The sequence below is a fragment of the Abramis brama genome, assembly GCF_963993115.1.
Source record: "Abramis brama genome assembly, chromosome: 5".
Classification (NCBI taxonomy): domain Eukaryota; kingdom Metazoa; phylum Chordata; class Actinopteri; order Cypriniformes; family Leuciscidae; genus Abramis; species Abramis brama.
Genome location: NC_139967.1, coordinates 1,576,947 through 1,600,000, shown reverse-complemented (window position 1 = coordinate 1,600,000; position 23,054 = coordinate 1,576,947). Strand labels below are relative to the sequence as shown.

General features: G+C 37.8%; 1 protein-coding gene across 25 annotated transcripts in view; it reads right to left on the bottom strand.

The window, feature by feature from the left end:
* dnm1a (dynamin 1a) overlaps positions 1-21,864 on the bottom strand; it is a gene marked incomplete at its 3' end in the record, with an annotated part of 101,423 nt that extends 79,559 nt beyond the window's left edge. For 18 of the 25 annotated variants that reach the window (XR_014606243.1, XR_014606244.1, XR_014606245.1 and 15 more), the window contains exon 1: positions 21,481-21,863. Coding sequence is in view for 9 of the 25 variants with exons in the window: in XM_084114593.1 (XP_083970719.1) it covers positions 21,481-21,641 (161 nt within the window). Of the gene's footprint in view, positions 1-21,480 lie in introns of all 25 variants that reach the window. The other 7 variants (XR_014606236.1, XR_014606237.1, XR_014606238.1 and 4 more) reach the window with 1 other exon arrangement.
* Between the last annotated feature and the right edge of the window lie 1,190 nt (positions 21,865-23,054).

Below are 23,054 nucleotides of genomic sequence, written 5' to 3'. Positions count from 1 at the left end.
CACACTACGGCGAATGAAGCGTCAGATTAAAGCAGCGAATGAACCCGGGACCTCAGATTAGAGGTAATCCTGCTAAACCCGGCTCAGATCCACAACACTACAGCTCCAGACCTGCGTCTGACAGCGATATAGACCAGCTTTACCAGCGCATTCAGTCATACAGTTCAAACTCTCATTATAGCTCTATTCAGACGGGATTAACTTTACCAGGGTAGATGGAGTAATGTAATATTGTAATATTGTAATATTAATGGCCAATTCGCACGGGATAAGAGATCTCAGTAAAACTAGCAGAAGTGTGAGAGTAACTCGATTTACACACCGCTGTCACTCCTGTCGTCATGTGTGTGTTACGCTGCTTCCTGATATCACGTGCACAAACACACATAACCTATATTTATATATATAAAACAGTTCTGTCCAGTCGAACGATGTATTAATTAACTTCATATTGGATTGTGTTTGTAATAGGCACTTATCTAACGCTAAAAGATTTTTATAACAAGTGCTGTCGATCTTCTCTCTGATCTGATGGTGTGTGTGTGAAACACTTCAGTTTTGCCACAGACTCGTCCCAGCGTCTAGAACGCAACTGATGTTTTATCAAGCGTCTCCATACTCGGAAAAAACGCGGAAAACTACTTTTAATTAGGAAATTACGAAATATTTACGTACATATCTGCACCGGGTCTATTCGCACGGGATCAGTATCACCTGAGGTCATTTTTCCAGACCTTTTTACTGAAGGTAAAAGTCGCCGTAATCTTTCCTGACATTGTCCGTGATGATCACTGAGATGCACATTCAGACGGGACTAAAATCACACAGAAGCTCTGGTGATTATTACTTTACCCCTCCTCTCCATGATACACCAGTCCCGTCCGGATAGGGCTTATGACACCCAGACAGTCAAATCACCTTCATCTATACAGCGCTTTTATCAATACAGATGTTTCACAGCAGCTTTACAGTGAGAACAGGAGATTACAGTAACAGAGATTGTTAGGGCTTTACAGCAGATCTAGAATAAAGTTATTGTCCAGATAAAGTTAGTTTTGATTGATTCACTTCAGCAACATAGTGTCGGCCCAGATCCATGTGAATTCAACGTGTACCAGATGTGGGCCGGATCTGGGCCGACACTATTAGGGGCTTTCGCACCGGAGGAACTATTGCCGGAAGCTCCCGGATGTCGGCGTGTTCGCACCGCAGGAACCGGGAATGATTTTAGTTCTAGGAACTCCTTTTGGATGAACTAATTTACTCCTCCTTCAGAGTCGGTCTAAACCAGCGCTACAGGAACTATCCGTGACGTTAGTGTTTGCTGATTGGCCGATCACAAGCGAAACACCAGAACCCGCCAGTTTTAAAAAGCTGTGTAAACACACAGATTATATACTATATATATTTACTCCATAAACTAACTCTATGAACATGTAAAACAGTGATAGATGAAGCTCTTAATCTTTACGCTGAGGAGAAAATCCAACGTGACTCTGAGGAGAATAAGAGAAACATGATTATGTATTTCTGCTCAGCAACACTGGACATCAACACACGCCATACGCTAATAACTCTTCATTACTGTCTACTTTATATGTGTAACAGTTCTGTCTAATAATGTTTTAGACAGATCGTAAACTAATGAACATGGAGAATATGAGCACTGTGAGCTCTGGCGTTCTCAGCGCCGTCAAAATAAAAGTCCCAACAACAAGCGTGTCTTACGTCACTTCAGAGTTCCTACTGGCGGTGTGAATGAAACCAGGAAAACGTTCCTAATGGAACCATTAGTTCTCGGGGAAACATCCTAGTGGCCCGTTCCCAGGAGTTCATAGAAGTTCTTATGTTGCTGCACTGCAAAAAATGCTTTTCTTACTCAGTATTTTTGTCTTGTTTCCAGTCCAAATATCTAAAAATTCTTAAATCAAGATGCATTTACTAGAAGAGTTTTTTCTGGGAATATAAATCAAAATTAAGTATGTTTTTGCTTAAAACAAGCAAAATGATCTGCCAATGGGGTCAGAAAAATAATCTTGTTTCTGTTTGAATTAACATATATTTTCTTACCGCATTTATTTCCTCAGAAAACAAGACATAATATCGTATGGCATTTTACTCATCTAGTAAATGCATCTTGATTTAAGAATTTTTAGATATTTGGACTGGAAACAAGACAAAAATACTGAGTAAGAAAAGCATTTTTTGCAGTGTGTGTGTGTGTGTGTGCACAGATCTGAACAGTGCAAATGAACATCTGAAAGCCCATAACAGTGTTCCTCACAGCCGGAGCTGTCCTTGGTGCTGAAACAACACAGACGTGACCCTGCACCACAAAACCCTGACCCTGCATCCCTTGACCCATCACATGGGTCAATGTTTTGAAAGTGAGATTTATACATAATAAATAAGCTTTCCATTGATGTGTGGTTTGTTAGGATAGGACAATATTTGGCTGAGATACAACTATTGTAAATCTGGAATCTGAGGGTGCAAAAAAATCGAAACATTGAGAAAATCTCCTTTAAAGTTGTTCATTTATGTTGGCGATTGTGCTGCATTCACTCACACAGATACATGTTTTATATATTTACGGTAGTAAATTTACAAAATATCTTCATTGAACATGATCTTTACTGAATATCCTCATGATTTTTGGCATAAAAAAAAAAATCGATAATTTTGACACATACAACAACACACACTGATTCTGTGAGATCCCGGACGGTACACTCTCAGCTACAGCGGGTTTACAGATTACATTTAGCAGATTAATGTTTGCTGGATGATTAATTGAACTTCAATTTCAGTTATGATTTTGACTTATGAAAACAAGATAATCAAGATTAAATGATTATTGCGCTGCATTTATTTATATAACATATTACCAAAATCAAGCTTCAAATGGAGTTTTTTCGTACACGTCTTTTGTCGGTCATTAGAACGGCCGTGTCTGAGGCAGTGAGTGCATCGCTTTACGTTTTCATCAACTTATAGATTATAAAGATTACTGTAGCTACAGTGTGTGGACGCTCAGCTTTTTCTGTCATTTGGATAAAATCTCATGTTATTAAAGATGAAGTGCTTCTCACAGGCTATTTAAGGTAGTATTGACAATGAGTCGATGACAAATGCTAGACTAAGACACTGTTCTCCGCTCCTCAAATACATTAAACATTAGCCTTTATATAATGTTTCTGGAGTAAAAAACACTGTACTTGTTCAAGCAACCAGTTCTTCATTTACCATTGCACTGCAAACAAGCAGAGACGCGCCAAACTGTGGGCGGAGTTATGAGGTTTGATTGACAGTTTGAGGAGCCAATGGAGTTGCTCCATTTATTTAAAATTTTGTTGTGCAGTTAAAGGCACAATATGTAACTTTTTTGCTTTAAAATGAGCAAAAATCACTATATCTATGTTATATATTTTTTTTAGTTGTGTACTTACATTATCCCGGAGAAATTACTTTCAAACCAGGAGAAATTTTAATTTAATTTTTAGACACGGCACGTTTCTTTATTTCCGGTTTGTCGCCGTCAATGGCGTCATATCCGCGTTGTCCCTGGTTTCCGCTCGTGCTGCCATGGCAACCAGAGTTATGAACCAGAGCCCTCTGATTAACCAAAGCGACTGACGTGGACCACTGTAGTTCGCAATGTCTATCTGCACGCTGTTGTTGTTTCGTTCAAACATTATGGACAATGGCAAGCAGACTTTGGATAAAAAAGGAGAACTAAAACGAGAATCAATATCAGCGCGGTGTTTTCGAGATGCCGAGAGCTCCCATAGACAGTATATAAACGAGAGCTCCACGTCCGAGACTTCGACCGCTCCTACATGTACTTTATTAAACAGGTGAGCACATTTACATAAAACTAATCAATATTATATTGTTCAACAATGATAAAATGTTAAAATATGATCTGTATGTTATTCTAATGTTGATCTAGTTTACTGCTAGTCTCATACAGACAGACTAACACATACATTTCAACACATTCAAATGCAGTTTAGTGTGATAGTGTAATGTTAGACCAAGTGAAACAGCGCTGCGTTACCTCACAAGTTTAATTTGTCTAATAAACTGACCTGTGAGTAGTAATTCTGCGTGTAGTTCGGTAGAATGAAATGTTCATATTCCTTTATATCCGCGGGACTCGCGTCGCGTGTGGAGCTGATAGCTGTCTCTTAGCAATCCCGAACTGCTTCATATCATAGTCATGATAAAAGCATCGATGTATTCAGTCATCCATAAACATTATTAGATCGGCCGGCTTGACGTTGACGACAAGATCCATAATTCTTAGCATGTGTTGCGTCATCAAACTACGCCTTTGTTATTGTACAGAGGTTAGCGACCCCTAGTGGAGAAAAATGCCATACTGTGGCTTTAAATCGATATTAGTGAATAAACATAGGTATATGTTTACATTTTATTTATTATGCATAATCTAATAAACTTTTTTATTTATTCATAATTTTTATTCAAAGTAAATCACATCCATCATCCATCATCCATCATCCTTCATAAGACTTCATTACGGCTCGGCAGAAAACGTTTGTTAAGATTCAGAAGCCAAACAAACGAATCGCTGAAGCTCATGTCACGCTGCTGCTCACAAATTAGGACGAAGAACACGGTGTCCCTGAATCAATGAGAGACCGACCCTCAGAGTTCCTGACTTCATAGCGCTGCGAGTCTCAGTCCAACACGCCATCATGATGCTTTAAACAGACCTCGAGCTTTACTGTCACGTCAGACTCAGATCAAAACACCCCAGAAACCACACAACCACCAACAACACTAGCATAGAGTGCAGCTCCATTCATTTTCTCCACAGGGAAACTGATTATGAACGATACCTTATAAAGTCCTCCTGCAGTCAATCATTTTATCCATTAAAACTCATCTTTGATCACCAAAATTACATATTTAAATGTTTTTTCCTTCAAAAATTATTTTTCCTGCCTTAACATAGCTTGAATGTAACTCGACACCCTTGCCTCATTTAGTATGTGTGGTTCTGTGAATATGCAAATGAGCCCCGCCTCCACTCACTCACTCAGCTCAGAGATCCACTGGTTGACGATCACACGTTGATCTGATTGGTTACAAGGTAGTTTGTGACGTCAGAAACACCAGCGATTTCAAAGCGTGTTTTTGAGACTGTCTTTGGTTCACTGCAGTTTTAAGGAGAAAATACTCAGCAATGGAGTCGACTTATGAATTTACACATGGTTTGTCTTAAAGCAGATTAAAAACACCACATAGACACATAAACAACATTAAAAGCTGGATTTACACCACAGGGGGACTTTAAAGACAGCTCTACTGTGAGCTATTAGGTTGTTAATCTAATATATTTGCTTCTGTTGAAGCCCACATTATTACAGCTTTTTATTTTTAATAATCATGTTATAAATAAACTACATTACCCATGATGCTGTACAGAAAATTCGAGTTGAAGAAAGCAACATGCCCAAAAGATCTTGTTAGCTCCGCCCACTCCCGAATGACATAATCAAGTTAATCTCTCTATGCTCTCAAAATGCTGAAATGTTTGTATATTTATGCATATTTTGCAATAAACTTAAAAAATATATTGTCTTTTTTATATATATAATCAACATTTGTAAATGAGTAGTTTTATATTTCTCCATCGTTTTTAACTCTATTATGCAGTTCGGTGTTCGCAGTTCTTCATGGGATTGTAGTTCAGAGGGACTTGTAGTCCCTCATTAAAGCTGTTAAGTTCACAGTCTTAAACCTTTGACTTTTTGTCCGATTTTCTAAAAAATGTTTGCTTCAAATCAAAGTTTATAATGCTTTAATAAGGACTTCTTTTAAATCCCTATGGGAGAACTGAATGGAAAAATACTTCCGGATCCCGCGCCGCTGAAAAAGGAGGCGAGCGCTAATGCACTCTATTGTGCCAGTGAACTCTGCACAGGCAAACATTACAGATCTCCAATTTCATTTCAATGCTCCCTTTTGGATATTATAGAAATCATATCGATATATAACAGTCCATTCAAGAGTTTTTTAGTGTTTGTTGCAGCAAAAAATGCTTTGATAAGACAAATTGCGGGTTTTTTGTTTGTTTGTTTGTGGAAGACTACACCCAAAGCACACAGACACTGCATCACCATGACGAAAAGCAATGCAACCAATGCATCAACTTATGCAAACATAAGACCGACTGTTTCTATTAAAAGTAAAAAGGATCAACAGCTTAAACAAGGCCGACAGATTAGAAACGCAGAAGAGCAGTGTGTGTGAATGTGTTCATGAAACACATAAACTTATGCACATCACTTCATCTAGTTCATCTAAGTCTTGTTTGGTTCATACTAACATGAACAGAGGTTGCATATGAAAATATTGCACATTGTTAGGTCATGTTGAAACAAATGAGACCTCATAAAGTGCTGCCTTGTTTGTTTCTGAAAGCTTGAACTGTGTTTTCAGTAAATGAGGATTTAAAAATAATAATAATAATAATAATAATTGTAGGTGTTTTATCACATTTGTTTGTTTTTTTTTATTTTGTAATTTTGTGCAGTTTATGATTTCTGAAGCCAAAACAATGGCTTAATATTTTTGTGTTACCTTTTATATACTTTCTGTTTCTTAGTTTTGAGATTCATAACCATTTTACTGTTTTTGCTGAAATGTCTTATATATATTTGTAGAGTCCCGTTGTGACAACACGCCCCGTTATAGAGGCCAACTTTTGTTAAATTAGCTGCTTTTATCTTTATTTTCAAGGCAATATATACTCAAAAATCACTAAGATTAAAGAGAAAATATGCAGTAATCACTGAAAACTGTTTATTCTGGGACTAAATTGTTCTATGACTATTTTTCAATATAATGGAGATGCAGTGTTATTTTTTTAACTATAATAATATAATATACTATTATAGTTTTATATATATATATATATATATATATATATATATATATATATATATATATAAAAATATATATATATATATATATTCTGGTTTCATTTTAATTTTAGTTAAACTTTTAGCAATTTTGTTGTATTTTTGTAATTTTTTATTAGTTGTTTTTTTTAAAACACGTCTATAAATTTGATATTTAGAGGTTAAACTAAATAAAATTAGAAATGTTGCTTGACTATAATAACGCTGCAGAGATGACAAACAACATCCGTGTGTGTTCATCCGTTTACACTAAATATAACTTTATTATTTAGGTTTATTTAGAGGTTTAGTCACTGATTGTTCCTGTGGTGAATAACACATCATCTTTATTTAGATGTAATTAGTAGTTTTCCAGGATTTGCGAGGCATTCCAGATTTTGAACAACGAATTCCCGCAGGATAATTGCAGAGACTGTTTGACTCGAGGTCTAAATATAGGAAGAGGCTTTTGTTAAAATAGTGTAGAGTTAATGATGTTAATTTTGCCAGATTTAAATAGCAGATTGTGCTTCTTCTCACCATCTGCAAGTGTCCGTATCTAAAATCCTGATCCTTCATGAGGACCAAAAAAATTAAAGGGGTCTTGACATGAGAAATCAAATTTGCCAAGAGGTTTTTGTGCGTTTAAAGGGGTCATGACATGGATTTTTTATTTTATTTTAATATGTTCCTTGAGGTTCACTTATAATGTTAAGTTTTTTGCACAAAAAACTATATATATATGAGGAAAAACAATTATTTTTAACCCTCATTCTGAGCCTCTGTCTGAAATGATCAGTTTTTAAGGTGCGGCTCCTTTAAGGCTTGTCAGTAAATGCCAGTGTTGTGATTGGCTAACGTCATTGCAGAGGAAACAGTATCAATGCCCACTCACTATTGAAAACATTATCCTTATAAAAACGTAATTTACAGACAAAACATTGTGAAATCATGCTGTCAGATAAGCACTTATTTAATCATGCTCCAAAAACGGCTCGTTTGAATATTGAGGGATCTGTGATGTCAAACGGGCAAATACATTTGCATATGCCCGCCTCCAGAGCAAGACATCGACCAATTGTTATGCTGTCTTCACTGATACAGTATACAGATGTGTGTTCAGATTATAATGACTGACGCCGTCTACACTGATACAGTATACAGATGTGTGTTCAGATTATAATGACTGACGCTGTCTACACTGATACAGTATACAGATGTGTGTTCAGATTATAATGACTGATAGTCTACACTGATACAGTATACAGATGTGCGTCAGTATACAGATGTGCGTTCAGATTATAATGACTGATAGTCTACACTGATACAGTATACAGATGTGCGTCAGTATACAGATGTGCGTTCAGATTATAATGACTGATAGTCTACACTGATACAGTATACAGATGTGTGTTCAAATTATGACTGACGCTGTCTACACTGATACAGTATACAGATGTGTGTTCAGATTATAATGACTGACGCTGTCTACACTGATACAGTATACAGATGTGCGTCAGTATACAGATGTGCGTCAGTATACAGATGTGTGTTCAGATTATGACTGACGCTGTCTACACTGATACAGTATACAGATGTGCGTCAGTATACAGATGTGCGTCAGTATACAGATGTGTGTTCAGATTATAATGACTGACGCTGTCTACACTGATACAGTATACAGATGTGCGTCAGTATACAGATGTGCGTCAGTATACAGATGTGTGTTCAGATTATGACTGATGCTGTCTACACTGATACAGTATACAGATGTGCGTTCAATTATAATGACTGACGCCATCTACACTGATACAGTATACAGATGTGCGTCAGTATACAGATGTGTGTTCAGATTATAATGACAAGACACTGTCTACACTGATACAGTATACAGATGTGTGTTCAGATTATAATGACTGACGCTGTCTACACTGATACAGTATACAGATGTGTGTTCAGATTATAATGACTGACTCTGATACACTGATACAGTATACAGATGTGTGTTCAGATTATAATGACTGACGCTGATACACTGATACAGTATACAGATGTGCGTTCAGATTATAATGACTGACGCCGTCTACACTGATACAGTATACAGATGTGTGTTCAGATTATAATGACTGACGCTGTCTTCACTGATACAGTATACAGATGTGCGTTCAGATTATAATGACTGACGCCGTCTACACTGATACAGTATACAGATGTGTGTTCAGATTATAATGACTGACGCTGTCTACACTGATACAGTATACAGATGTGTGTTCAGATTATAATGACTGACACTGTCTACACTGATACAGTATACAGATGTGCGTTCAATTATAATGACTGACGCCGTCTACACTGATACAGTATACAGATGTGCGTCAGTATACAGATGTGCGTCAGTATACAGATGTGTGTTCAGATTATAATGACTGACGCTTATACACTGATACAGTATACAGATGTGTGTTCAGATTATAATGACTGACGCTGTCTACACTGATACAGTATACCGATGTGTGTTCAGATTATAATGACTGACGCTGTCTACACTGATACAGTATACAGATGTGTGTTCAGATTATAATGACTGACTCTGATACACTGATACAGTATACAGATGTGCGTTCAATTATAATTACTGACGCCGTCTACACTGATACAGTATACAGATGTGTCAGTATACAGATGTGCATTCAGATTATAATGACTGACGCTGTCTACACTGATACATTATACAGATGTGTCAGTATACAGATGTGTGTTCAGATTATAATGACTGACAGTCTACACTGATACATTATACAGATGTGTGTCAGTATACAGATGTGTGTTCAGATTATAATGACTGACAGTCTACACTGATACAGTATACAGATGTGCGTTCAGATTATAATGACTGACGCTGATACACTGATACAGTATACAGATGTGCGTTCAATTATAATGACTGACGCTGTCTACACTGATACTGTATACAGATGTGCGTTCAATTATAATTACTGATGCCGTCTACACTGATACAGTATACAGATGTGTGTCAGTATACAGATGTGCATTCAGATTATAATGACTGACACTGTCTACACTGATACATTATACAGATGTGTGTCAGTATACAGATGTGTGTTCAGATTATAATGACTGACAGTCTACACTGATACAGTATACAGATGTGCGTTCAGATTATAATGACTGACGCTGATACACTGATACAGTATACAGATGTGCGTTCAATTATAATGACTGACGCTGTCTACACTGATACTGTATACAGATGTGCGTTCAATTATAATTACTGATGCCGTCTACTCTGATACAGTATACAGATGTGTGTCAGTATACAGATGTGCATTCAGATTATAATGACTGACGCTGTCTACACTGATACAGTATACAGATGTGCGTCAGTATACAGATGTGTGTTCAGATTATGACTGACGCTGTCTACACTGATACAGTATACAGATGTGTGTTCAGATTATAATGACTGACGCTGTCTTCACTGATACAGTATACAGATGTGTGTTCAGATTATAATGACTGACGCTGTCTACACTGATACAGTATACAGATGTGCGTCAGTATACAGATGTGTGTTCAGATTCTAATGACTGACGCTGTCTACACTGATACAGTATACAGATGTGTGTTCAGATTATAATGACTGACACTGTCTACACTGATACATTATACAAATGTGCGTCAGTATACAGATGTGTGTTCAGATTATAATGACTGACAGTCTACACTGATACATTATACAGATATGCGTCAGTATACAGGTGTGCGTTCAGATTATAATGACTGACGCTGTCTACACTGATACAGTATACAGATGTGCATCAGTATACAGATGTGCGTTCAATTATAATGACTGACTCTGATACACTTACAGTATACAGATGTGTGTTCAGATTATAATGACTGATGCTGTCTACACTGATACAGTATACAGATGTGCGTTCAGATTATAATGACTGACGCTGTCTACACTGATACAGTATACAGATGTGCGTCAGTATACAGATGTGTGTTCAGATTATGACTGACGCTGTCTACACTGATACAATATACAGATGTGCGTTCAGATATAATGATTGATGTTGATACACTGATACAGTATACAGATGTGCGTTCAATTATAATGACTGACGCCGTCTACACTGATACAGTATACAGATGTGCGTCAGTATACAGATGTGTGTTCAGATTATAATGACTGACAGTCTACACTGATACAGTATACAGATGTGCATTCAGATTATAATGACTGACGCCGTCTACACTGATACAGTATACAGATGTGCGTCAGTATACAGATGTGTGTTCAGATTATGACTGACAGTCTACACTGATACAGTATACAGATGTGCGTTCAGATTATAATGACTGACGCTGATACACTGATACAGTATACAGATGTGCGTTCAATTATAATGACTGACGCTGTCTACACTGATACTGTATACAGATGTGCGTTCAATTATAATTACTGATGCCGTCTACACTGATACAGTATACAGATGTGTGTCAGTATACAGATGTGCATTCAGATTATAATGACTGACGCTGTCTACACTGATACAGTATACAGATGTGTGTCAGTATACAGATGTGTGTTCAGATTATGACTGACGCTGTCTACACTGATACAGTATACAGATGTGTGTTCAGATTATAATGACTGACGCTGTCTTCACTGATACAGTATACAGATGTGTGTTCAGATTCTAATGACTGACGCTGTCTACACTGATACAGTATACAGATGTGCGTCAGTATACAGATGTGCGTCAGTATACAGATGTGTGTTCAGATTATAATGACTGACGCTTATACACTGATACAGTATACAGATGTGTGTTCAGATTATAATGACTGACGCTGTCTACACTGATACAGTATACAGATGTGTGTTCAGATTATAATGACTGACGCTGATACACTGATACAGTATACAGATGTGTGTTCAGATTATGACTGACGCTGTCTACACTGATACAGTATACAGATGTGCGTTCAGATATAATGATTGACGCTGATACACTGATACAGTATACAGATGTGCGTTCAGATATAATGATTGACGCTGTCTACACTGATACAGTATACAGATGTGCGTTCAGATATAATGACTGACGCTGATACACTGATACAGTATACAGATGTGTGTTCAGATTATAATGACTGACGCTGTCTACACTGATACTGTATAGATGTGCGTTCAATTATAATTACTGATGCCGTCTACTCTGATACAGTATACAGATGTGTGTCAGTATACAGATGTGCATTCAGATTATAATGACTGACGCTGTCTACACTGATACAGTATACAGATGTGCGTCAGTATACAGATGTGTGTTCAGATTATGACTGACGCTGTCTACACTGATACAGTATACAGATGTGTGTTCAGATTATAATGACTGACGCTGTCTTCACTGATACAGTATACAGATGTGTGTTCAGATTCTAATGACTGACGCTGTCTACACTGATACAGTATACAGATGTGTGTTCAGATTATAATGACTGACACTGTCTACACTGATACATTATACAAATGTGCGTCAGTATACAGATGTGTGTTCAGATTATAATGACTGACAGTCTACACTGATACATTATACAGATGTGCGTCAGTATACAGATGTGTGTTCAGATTATGACTGACGCTGTCTACACTGATACATTATACAGATGTGCGTCAGTATACAGGTGTGCGTTCAGATTATAATGACTGACGCTGTCTACACTGATACAGTATATACAGATGTGCATCAGTATACAGATGTGCGTTCAATTATAATGACTGACTCTGATACACTTACAGTATACAGATGTGTGTTCAGATTATAATGACTGATGCTGTCTACACTGATACAGTATACAGATGTGCGTTCAGATTATAATGACTGACGCTGTCTACACTGATACAGTATACAGATGTGCGTCAGTATACAGATGTGTGTTCAGATTATGACTGACGCTGTCTACACTGATACAGTATACAGATGTGCGTTCAGATATAATGATTGATGTTGATACACTGATACAGTATACAGATGTGCGTTCAATTATAATGACTGACGCCGTCTACACTGATACAGTATACAGATGTGCGTCAGTATACAGATGTGCGTCAGTATACAGATGTGTGTTCAGATTATAATGACTGACAGTCTACACTGATACAGTATACAGATGTGCATTCAGATTATAATGACTGACGCCGTCTACACTGATACAGTATACAGATGTGCGTCAATATACAGATGTGTGTTCAGATTATGACTGACGCTGTCTACACTGATACAGTATACAGATGTGCGTTCAGATATAATGATTGACGCTGATACACTGATACAGTATACAGATGTGCGTTCAGATATAATGATTGACGCTGTCTACACTGATACAGTATACAGATGTGCGTTCAGATATAATGATTGACGCTGATACACTGATACAGTATACAGATGTGTGTTCAGATTATAATGACTGACACTGTCTACACTGATACAGTATACAGATGTGCGTTCAATTATAATGACTGACGCGTCTACACTGATACAGTATACAGATGTGCGTCAGTATACAGATGTGCGTCAGTATACAGATGTGTGTTCAGATTATAATGACTGACGCTTATACACTGATACAGTATACCGATGTGTGTTCAGATTATAATGACTGACGCTGTCTACACTGATACAGTATACCGATGTGTGTTCAGATTATAATGACTGACGCTGTCTACACTGATACAGTATACAGATGTGTGTTCAGATTATAATGACTGACTCTGATACACTGATACAGTATACAGATGTGCATTCAATTATAATTACTGACGCCGTCTACACTGATACAGTATACAGATGTGTCAGTATACAGATGTGCATTCAGATTATAATGACTGACGCTGTCTACACTGATACATTATACAGATGTGTGTCAGTATACAGATGTGTGTTCAGATTATAATGACTGACAGTCTACACTGATACATTATACAGATGTGTGTCAGTATACAGATGTGTGTTCAGATTATAATGACTGACAGTCTACACTGATACAGTATACAGATGTGCGTTCAGATTATAATGACTGACGCTGATACACTGATACAGTATACAGATGTGCGTTCAATTATAATGACTGACGCTGTCTACACTGATACTGTATACAGATGTGCGTTCAATTATAATTACTGATGCCGTCTACACTGATACAGTATACAGATGTGTGTCAGTATACAGATGTGCATTCAGATTATAATGACTGACACTGTCTACACTGATACATTATACAGATGTGTGTCAGTATACAGATGTGTGTTCAGATTATAATGACTGACAGTCTACACTGATACAGTATACAGATGTGCGTTCAGATTATTATGACTGACGCTGATACACTGATACAGTATACAGATGTGCGTTCAATTATAATGACTGACGCTGTCTACACTGATACTGTATACAGATGTGCGTTCAATTATAATTACTGATGCCGTCTACTCTGATACAGTATACAGATGTGTGTCAGTATACAGATGTGCATTCAGATTATAATGACTGACGCTGTCTACACTGATACAGTATACAGATGTGCGTCAGTATACAGATGTGTGTTCAGATTATGACTGACGCTGTCTACACTGATACAGTATACAGATGTGTGTTCAGATTATAATGACTGACGCTGATACACTGATACAGTATACAGATGTGCGTTCAATTATAATGACTGACGCTGTCTACACTGATACTGTATACAGATGTGCGTTCAATTATAATTACTGATGCCGTCTACACTGATACAGTATACAGATGTGTGTCAGTATACAGATGTGCATTCAGATTATAATGACTGACACTGTCTACACTGATACATTATACAGATGTGTGTCAGTATACAGATGTGTGTTCAGATTATAATGACTGACAGTCTACACTGATACAGTATACAGATGTGCGTTCAGATTATTATGACTGACGCTGATACACTGATACAGTATACAGATGTGCGTTCAATTATAATGACTGACGCTGTCTACACTGATACTGTATACAGATGTGCGTTCAATTATAATTACTGATGCCGTCTACTCTGATACAGTATACAGATGTGTGTCAGTATACAGATGTGCATTCAGATTATAATGACTGACGCTGTCTACACTGATACAGTATACAGATGTGCGTCAGTATACAGATGTGTGTTCAGATTATGACTGACGCTGTCTACACTGATACAGTATACAGATGTGTGTTCAGATTATAATGACTGACGCTGTCTTCACTGATACAGTATACAGATGTGTGTTCAGATTCTAATGACTGACGCTGTCTACACTGATACAGTATACAGATGTGTGTTCAGATTATAATGACTGACACTGTCTACACTGATACATTATACAAATGTGCGTCAGTATACAGATGTGTGTTCAGATTATAATGACTGACAGTCTACACTGATACATTATACAGATGTGCGTCAGTATACAGATGTGTGTTCAGATTATGACTGACGCTGTCTACACTGATACATTATACAGATGTGCGTCAGTATACAGGTGTGCGTTCAGATTATAATGACTGACGCTGTCTACACTGATACAGTATATACAGATGTGCATCAGTATACAGATGTGCGTTCAATTATAATGACTGACTCTGATACACTTACAGTATACAGATGTGTGTTCAGATTATAATGACTGATGCTGTCTACACTGATACAGTATACAGATGTGCGTTCAGATTATAATGACTGACGCTGTCTACACTGATACAGTATACAGATGTGCGTCAGTATACAGATGTGTGTCCAGATTATGACTGACGCTGTCTACACTGATACAGTATACAGATGTGCGTTCAGATATAATGATTGATGTTGATACACTGATACAGTATACAGATGTGCGTTCAATTATAATGACTGACGCCGTCTACACTGATACAGTATACAGATGTGCGTCAGTATACAGATGTGCGTCAGTATACAGATGTGTGTTCAGATTATAATGACTGATGCTGTCTACACTGATACAGTATACAGATGTGCGTTCAGATTATAATGACTGACGCTGTCTACACTGATACAGTATACAGATGTGCGTCAGTATACAGATGTGTGTTCAGATTATAATGACTGACAGTCTACACTGATACAGTATACAGATGTGCATTCAGATTATAATGACTGACGCCGTCTACACTGATACAGTATACAGATGTGCGTCAATATACAGATGTGTGTTCAGATTATGACTGACAGTCTACACTGATACAGTATACAGATGTGCGTTCAGATTATAATGACTGACGCTGATACACTGATACAGTATACAGATGTGCGTTCAATTATAATGACTGACGCTGTCTACACTGATACTGTATACAGATGTGCGTTCAATTATAATTACTGATGCCGTCTACACTGATACAGTATACAGATGTGTGTCAGTATACAGATGTGCATTCAGATTATAATGACTGACGCTGTCTACACTGATACAGTATACAGATGTGCGTCAGTATACAGATGTGTGTTCAGATTATGACTGACGCTGTCTACACTGATACAGTATACAGATGTGCGTCAGTATACAGATGTGTGTTCAGATTATGACTGACGCTGTCTACACTGATACAGTATACAGATGTGTGTTCAGATTATAATGACTGACGCTGTCTTCACTGATACAGTATACAGATGTGTGTTCAGATTATAATGACTGACACTGTCTACACTGATACATTATACAAATGTGCGTCAGTATACAGATGTGTGTTCAGATTATAATGACTGACAGTCTACACTGATACATTATACAGATGTGCGTCAGTATACAGATGTGTGTTCAGATTATAATGACTGACAGTCTACAATGATACAGTATACAGGTGTGCGTTCAGATTATAATGACTGACGCTGTCTACACTGATACAGTATACAGATGTGTGTTCAGATTATAATGACTGACACTGTCTACACTGATACATTATACAAATGTGCGTCAGTATACAGATGTGTGTTCAGATTATAATGACTGACAGTCTACACTGATACATTATACAGATGTGCGTCAGTATACAGATGTGTGTTCAGATTATAATGACTGACAGTCTACAATGATACAGTATACAGGTGTGCGTTCAGATTATAATGACTGACGCTGTCTACACTGATACAGTATACAGATGTGCATCAGTATACAGATGTGCGTTCAATTATAATGACTGACTCTGATACACTTACAGTATACAGATGTGTGTTCAGATTATAATGACTGATGCTGTCTACACTGATACAGTATACAGATGTGCGTTCAGATTATAATGACTGACGCTGTCTACACTGATACAGTATACAGATGTGCGTCAGTATACAGATGTGTGTTCAGATTATGACTGACGCTGTCTACACTGATACAGTATACAGATGTGCGTTCAGATATAATGATTGATGTTGATACACTGATACAGTATACAGATGTGCGTTCAATTATAATGACTGACGCCGTCTACACTGATACAGTATACAGATGTGCGTCAGTATACAGATGTGCGTCAGTATACAGATGTGTGTTCAGATTATAATGACTGACAGTCTACACTGATACAGTATACAGATGTGCATTCAGATTATAATGACTGACGCTGTCTACACTGATACAGTATACAGATGTGCGTCAGTATACAGATGTGTGTTCAGATTATGACTGACAGTCTACACTGATACAGTATACAGATGTGTGTTCAGATTATGACTGACACTGTCTACACTGATACAGTATACAGATGTGCGTTCAGATATAATGATTGATGCTGATACACTGATACAGTATACAGATGTGCGTTCAGATTATAATGACTGACTGTCTACACTGATACAGTATACAGATGTGCGTCAGTATACAGATGTGTGTTCAGATTATGACTGACGCTGTCTACACTGATACAGTATACAGATGTGCGTTCAGATATAATGATTGATGTTGATACACTGATACAGTATACAGATGTACGTTCAATTATAATGACTGACGCCGTCTACACTGATACAGTATACAGATGTGCGTCAGTATACAGATGTGCGTCAGTATACAGATGTGTGTTCAGATTATAATGACTGACGCTGATACACTGATACAGTATACAGATGTGCGTCAGTATACAGATGTGCGTCAGTATACAGATGTGTGTTCAGATTATAATGACTGACAGTCTACACTGATACAGTATACAGATGTGCGTCAGTATACAGATGTGTGTTCAGATTATAATAACTGACAGTCTACACTGATACAGTATACAGATGTGTGTTCAAATTATAATAACTGACGCTATCTACACTGATACAGTATACAGATGTGCGTCAGTATACAGATGTGTGTTCAGATTATGACTGACGCTGTCTACACTGATACAGTATACAGATGTGCGTTCAGATATAATGATTGATGCTGATACACTGATACAGTATACAGATGTGCGTTCAGATTTTAATGACTGACGCTGTCTACACTGATACAGTATACAGATGTGCGTCAGTATACAGATGTGCGTTCAGATTTTAATGACTGACGGTGTCTACACTGATACAGTATACAGATGTGCGTCAGTATACAGATGTGCGTTCAGATTATAATGACTGACGCTGTCTACACTGATACAGTATACAGATGTGCGTCAGTATACAGATGTGCGTTCAGATTTTAATGACTGACGCTGTCTACACTGATACAGTATACAGATGTGCGTCAGTATACAGATGTGCGTTCAGATTATAATGACTGACGCTGTCTACACTGATACAGTATACAGATGTGCTTCAGAATACAGATGTGTGTTTAGATTATGACTGACGCTGTCTACACTGATACAGTATACAGATGTGCGTTCAGATTTAATGATTGATGCTGATACACTGATACAGTATACAGATGTGCGTTCAGATTTTAATGACTGACGCTGTCTACACTGATACAGTATACAGATGTGCGTTCAGATATAATGATTGATGCTGATACACTGATACAGTATACAGATGTGCATTCAGATTATAATGACTGACTGTCTACACTGATACAGTATACAGATGTGTGTTCAGATTATAATGACTGACGCTGATACACTGATACAGTATACAGATGTGTGTTCAGATTATGACTGACGCTGTCTACACTGATACAGTATACAGATGTGCGTTCAGATATAATGATTGACGCTGATACACTGATACAGTATACAGATGTGCGTTCAGATATAATGATTGACGCTGTCTACACTGATACAGTATACAGATGTGCGTTCAGATATAATGATTGACGCTGATACACTGATACAGTATACAGATGTGTGTTCAGATTATAATGACTGACGCTGTCTACACTGATACAGTATACAGATGTGCATTCAGATTATAATGACTGACGCTGTCTACACTGATACAGTACACAGTGTGTTCAGATTATAATGACTGGTGCTGATACACTGATACAGTATACAGATGTGTGTTCAGATTATAATGACTGACGCTGTCTACACTGATACAGCATACAGATGTGTGTTCAGATTATAATAAACTGCATCACAAACCCTGAGTAAATCATTTCATAATGCTGTCTGTAAATTATGGTTTTATATGGATAATGTTTTCAACAGTGAGTTGACGTTGATACTGTTTCCTCTGCAACGACAACAGTGGCGTTTACTGACAAGCCTTAAAGGAGCCGCGCCTTAAAAACTGATCATTACAGACAGGCTCAGAATGAGTGTAAAAAATTATCGTTTTTCCACATATACATTTGTTTTCTGTGCAATTAGACTTAAATAACATAATAAGTGAATGTCAAGGAACATGTTGTCCTTGAATGTCATGACCCCTCTAACTTAGGGGATCCAGTTCTTTTGCATTGAATTAAAAATATAAAATGGCAAATTACTGCACTGACATAGGTTAGGTTTGTCTTTTTATTCTAACAAGCTTTTATCTAAAAAAAAATTGTAGTGACTGTCTTTTTCTTTACAGATTGTGACTGACACCTCAGATCTATTCATATCTTCACGTATGAATGCTCATACATTGGTTATACAGTAATAAACGTTGTTTTAAACAGTGTTTATGTAACGTGAATGGTGAAGAACAGAAAGTTCTTCACGATCAGGTCAATGAAATCAGTAACTAGAACTAAATGGGATCATATTCCACTGGCAAAATTAAATTAAAATGCACAAATCTAGTTAATTGTGCTGTGTTATGTGGCTCTCTGAGAGCATCAGTGCCTCACACACGACCTCCGTCAGCAGCAAGAGTTGCTGAATCATGCAGCGTAAGACTTAGACACACACACACACACACACACACACACACAACCAAAAATATATTCCCCCTCCAGATTTAATATACAGTCCAAAAACACTGGCAGTCAAGTCAGTGCAACAAATTTATTTCAGTGTTGATATTATGTGATGTGAGGGCTGCCAATTCTGAGAAATGCTAATGTTGATTAAAACCTGTCAATCACCAATATATCCTCAGAAACAGCATCATGTTTCACACTTTACCTAAATAATATAATGTGGCATCGTCCTTCTCAATATTTATAATGCCTCACACTGAAAAGCTTAAGATAATTATGCCTGTTTTCTGAGTTTGTGCTCCATGGTGAGACATTTTACATTAGCTAAAACACCACCATGATGCTTGAATGTTGTGGGTGGTTGCTAGGGCGTTGCTAAGATGTTCTAGGTTGCTAGGGTGTTGCTAGGGTGTCACATCTCTGATCGTCTGGATATCTAGATGTGACTCAGGCCTTTAATGTGTGTCTGTAGGGTTTTTTTCCACCTGTTTTCTGGTCCAGCAGGTGAAAATGGTGCATCTGAACGCTAGTAGTAGATTTGAGGAATCGTTCATGTCTGGAGCACAAACACGCTTTAAGAGGTTTAATTAGTTAGCAAACACTGCTAATGAGGATTTTGTTGTTGTTGCATGCATGAAATCAAATGTTTTCTGTTTTTATACTGAAACAGTGCCATGCAACATTAGAGAATGTCTCCATAATAAAAGGGCAGATAATTGTTATGTTTAATTGCTTATGCATAATCTCAGCTCATTATTATCTGCCTTGTGCAGGTTGACTCTCCAGCAACACAAAGGTGAACCTGCATCAGCATCCATCTTTCACACAGTATTTCTGTTATGGCTTCTGAGCTTGTGCATTATTATTATTATCATCATCATCATCACAGATTTCACTAATGATGATGATGCACTCATGCATATTGAAGAATACACTATACATGACTATTGAGGGGGATTATGTAACTGGATTTAGATGTGTTGTTGTGAAAATGGCTGGTGATTGTATGATCCTCCATCATGCCTCAATAACACTTAAAGGTTATCATCCTCACAATGACCTTTGCATATCATTGATGCATGACTGAGCTGGAATATAAGATTGATACTGCTTTATTATTGTATGTTATTAGGTGTTGCATATGATTATAATGCATGAACGACTTACTTCCCCACGAAGTTCTCGAGCACGGAGCTTTTCCCGGCGCTTTGTCCGCCCACCACCGCGATCTGCGGCAGGTCCAGGTTCGCGTTCTGACCGATGGCGGCGAACGCATCTTGCATTCGGTTGACCAGAGGAATCAGATCCTCCATCCCCCGGTTCCCCATCGCGATGACCGGCAATGAATGAATGTGTTTCAAGTGAATTTCGGCATTGATTTATTCTGTATCTGTATCTATCTCTCTCGCGCGCGATCACGCTTTCAGGACGGGTCTTATTTCGGCATTGAGTTATTCTGTCTCTCTCTCTCTTTATCTGTGTGTGTGTGTTAGTGTCTGCAGTCCTTCTGAGATGATGATGAGCTGCTTTTCTCTCAGTGAGCGCGCGCGCGGGCACGAGATGCAGCACCGTGTTCTCTCACGAGTGGGCGCGCTTGTTAAAGTTAAAACAATTTTAATGTGATTTCACTTCTGTGATTGGTTTATCTATCTATCTATCTATCTATCTATCTATCTATCTATCTATCTATCTATCTATCTATCTATCCATACATCTATCTATCTATCCATACATCTATCTATCTATCCATACATCTATCTATCTGTCTGTCTGTCTGTCTGTCCGTCCATCCATCCATGTATACAGTGAGGAAAATAAGTATTTGAACACCCTGCTATTTTGCAAGTTCTCCCACTTAGAAATCATGGAGGGGTCTGAAATTGTCATCGTAGGTGCATGTCCACTGTGAGAGACATAATCTTAAAAAAAAAAATCCAGAAATCACAATGTATGATTTTTTAACTATTTATTTGTATGATACAGCTGCAAATAAGTATTTGAACACCTGTCTATCAGCTAGAATTCTGACCCTCAAAGACCTGTTAGTCTACCTTTAAAATGTCCACCTCCACTCCATTTATTATCCTAAATTAGATGCACCTGTTTGAGGTCGTTAGCTGCATAAAGACACCTGTCCACCCCATACAATCAGTAAGAATCCAACTACTAACATGGCCAAGACCAAACAGCTGTCCTAGTGTATTACCAACAGTAACCTTGGAAACGGTGGTCCCAGCTCTTTTCAGGTCATTGACCAGCTCCTCCCATGTAGTTCTGGGCTGATTTCTCACCTTTCTTAGGATCATTGAGACCCCACGAGGTGAGATCTTGCATGGAGCCCCAGTCCGAGGGAGATTGACAGTCATGTTTAGCTTCTTCCATTTTCTAATGATTGCTCCAACAGTGGACCTTTTTTCACCAAGCTGCTTGGCAATTTCCCCGTAGCCCTTTCCAGCCTTGTGGAGGTGTACAATTTTGTCTCTAGTGTCTTTGGACAGCTGTTTGGTCTTGGCCATGTTAGTAGTTGGATTCTTACTGATTGTATGGGGTGGACAGGTGTCTTTATGCAGCTAACGACCTCAAACAGGTGCATCTAATTTAGGATAATAAATGGAGTGGAGGTGGACATTTTAAAGGCAGACTAACAGGTCTTTGAGGGTCAGAATTCTAGCTGATAGACAGGTGTTCAAATACTTATTTGCAGCTGTATCATACAAATAAATAGTTAAAAAATCATACAT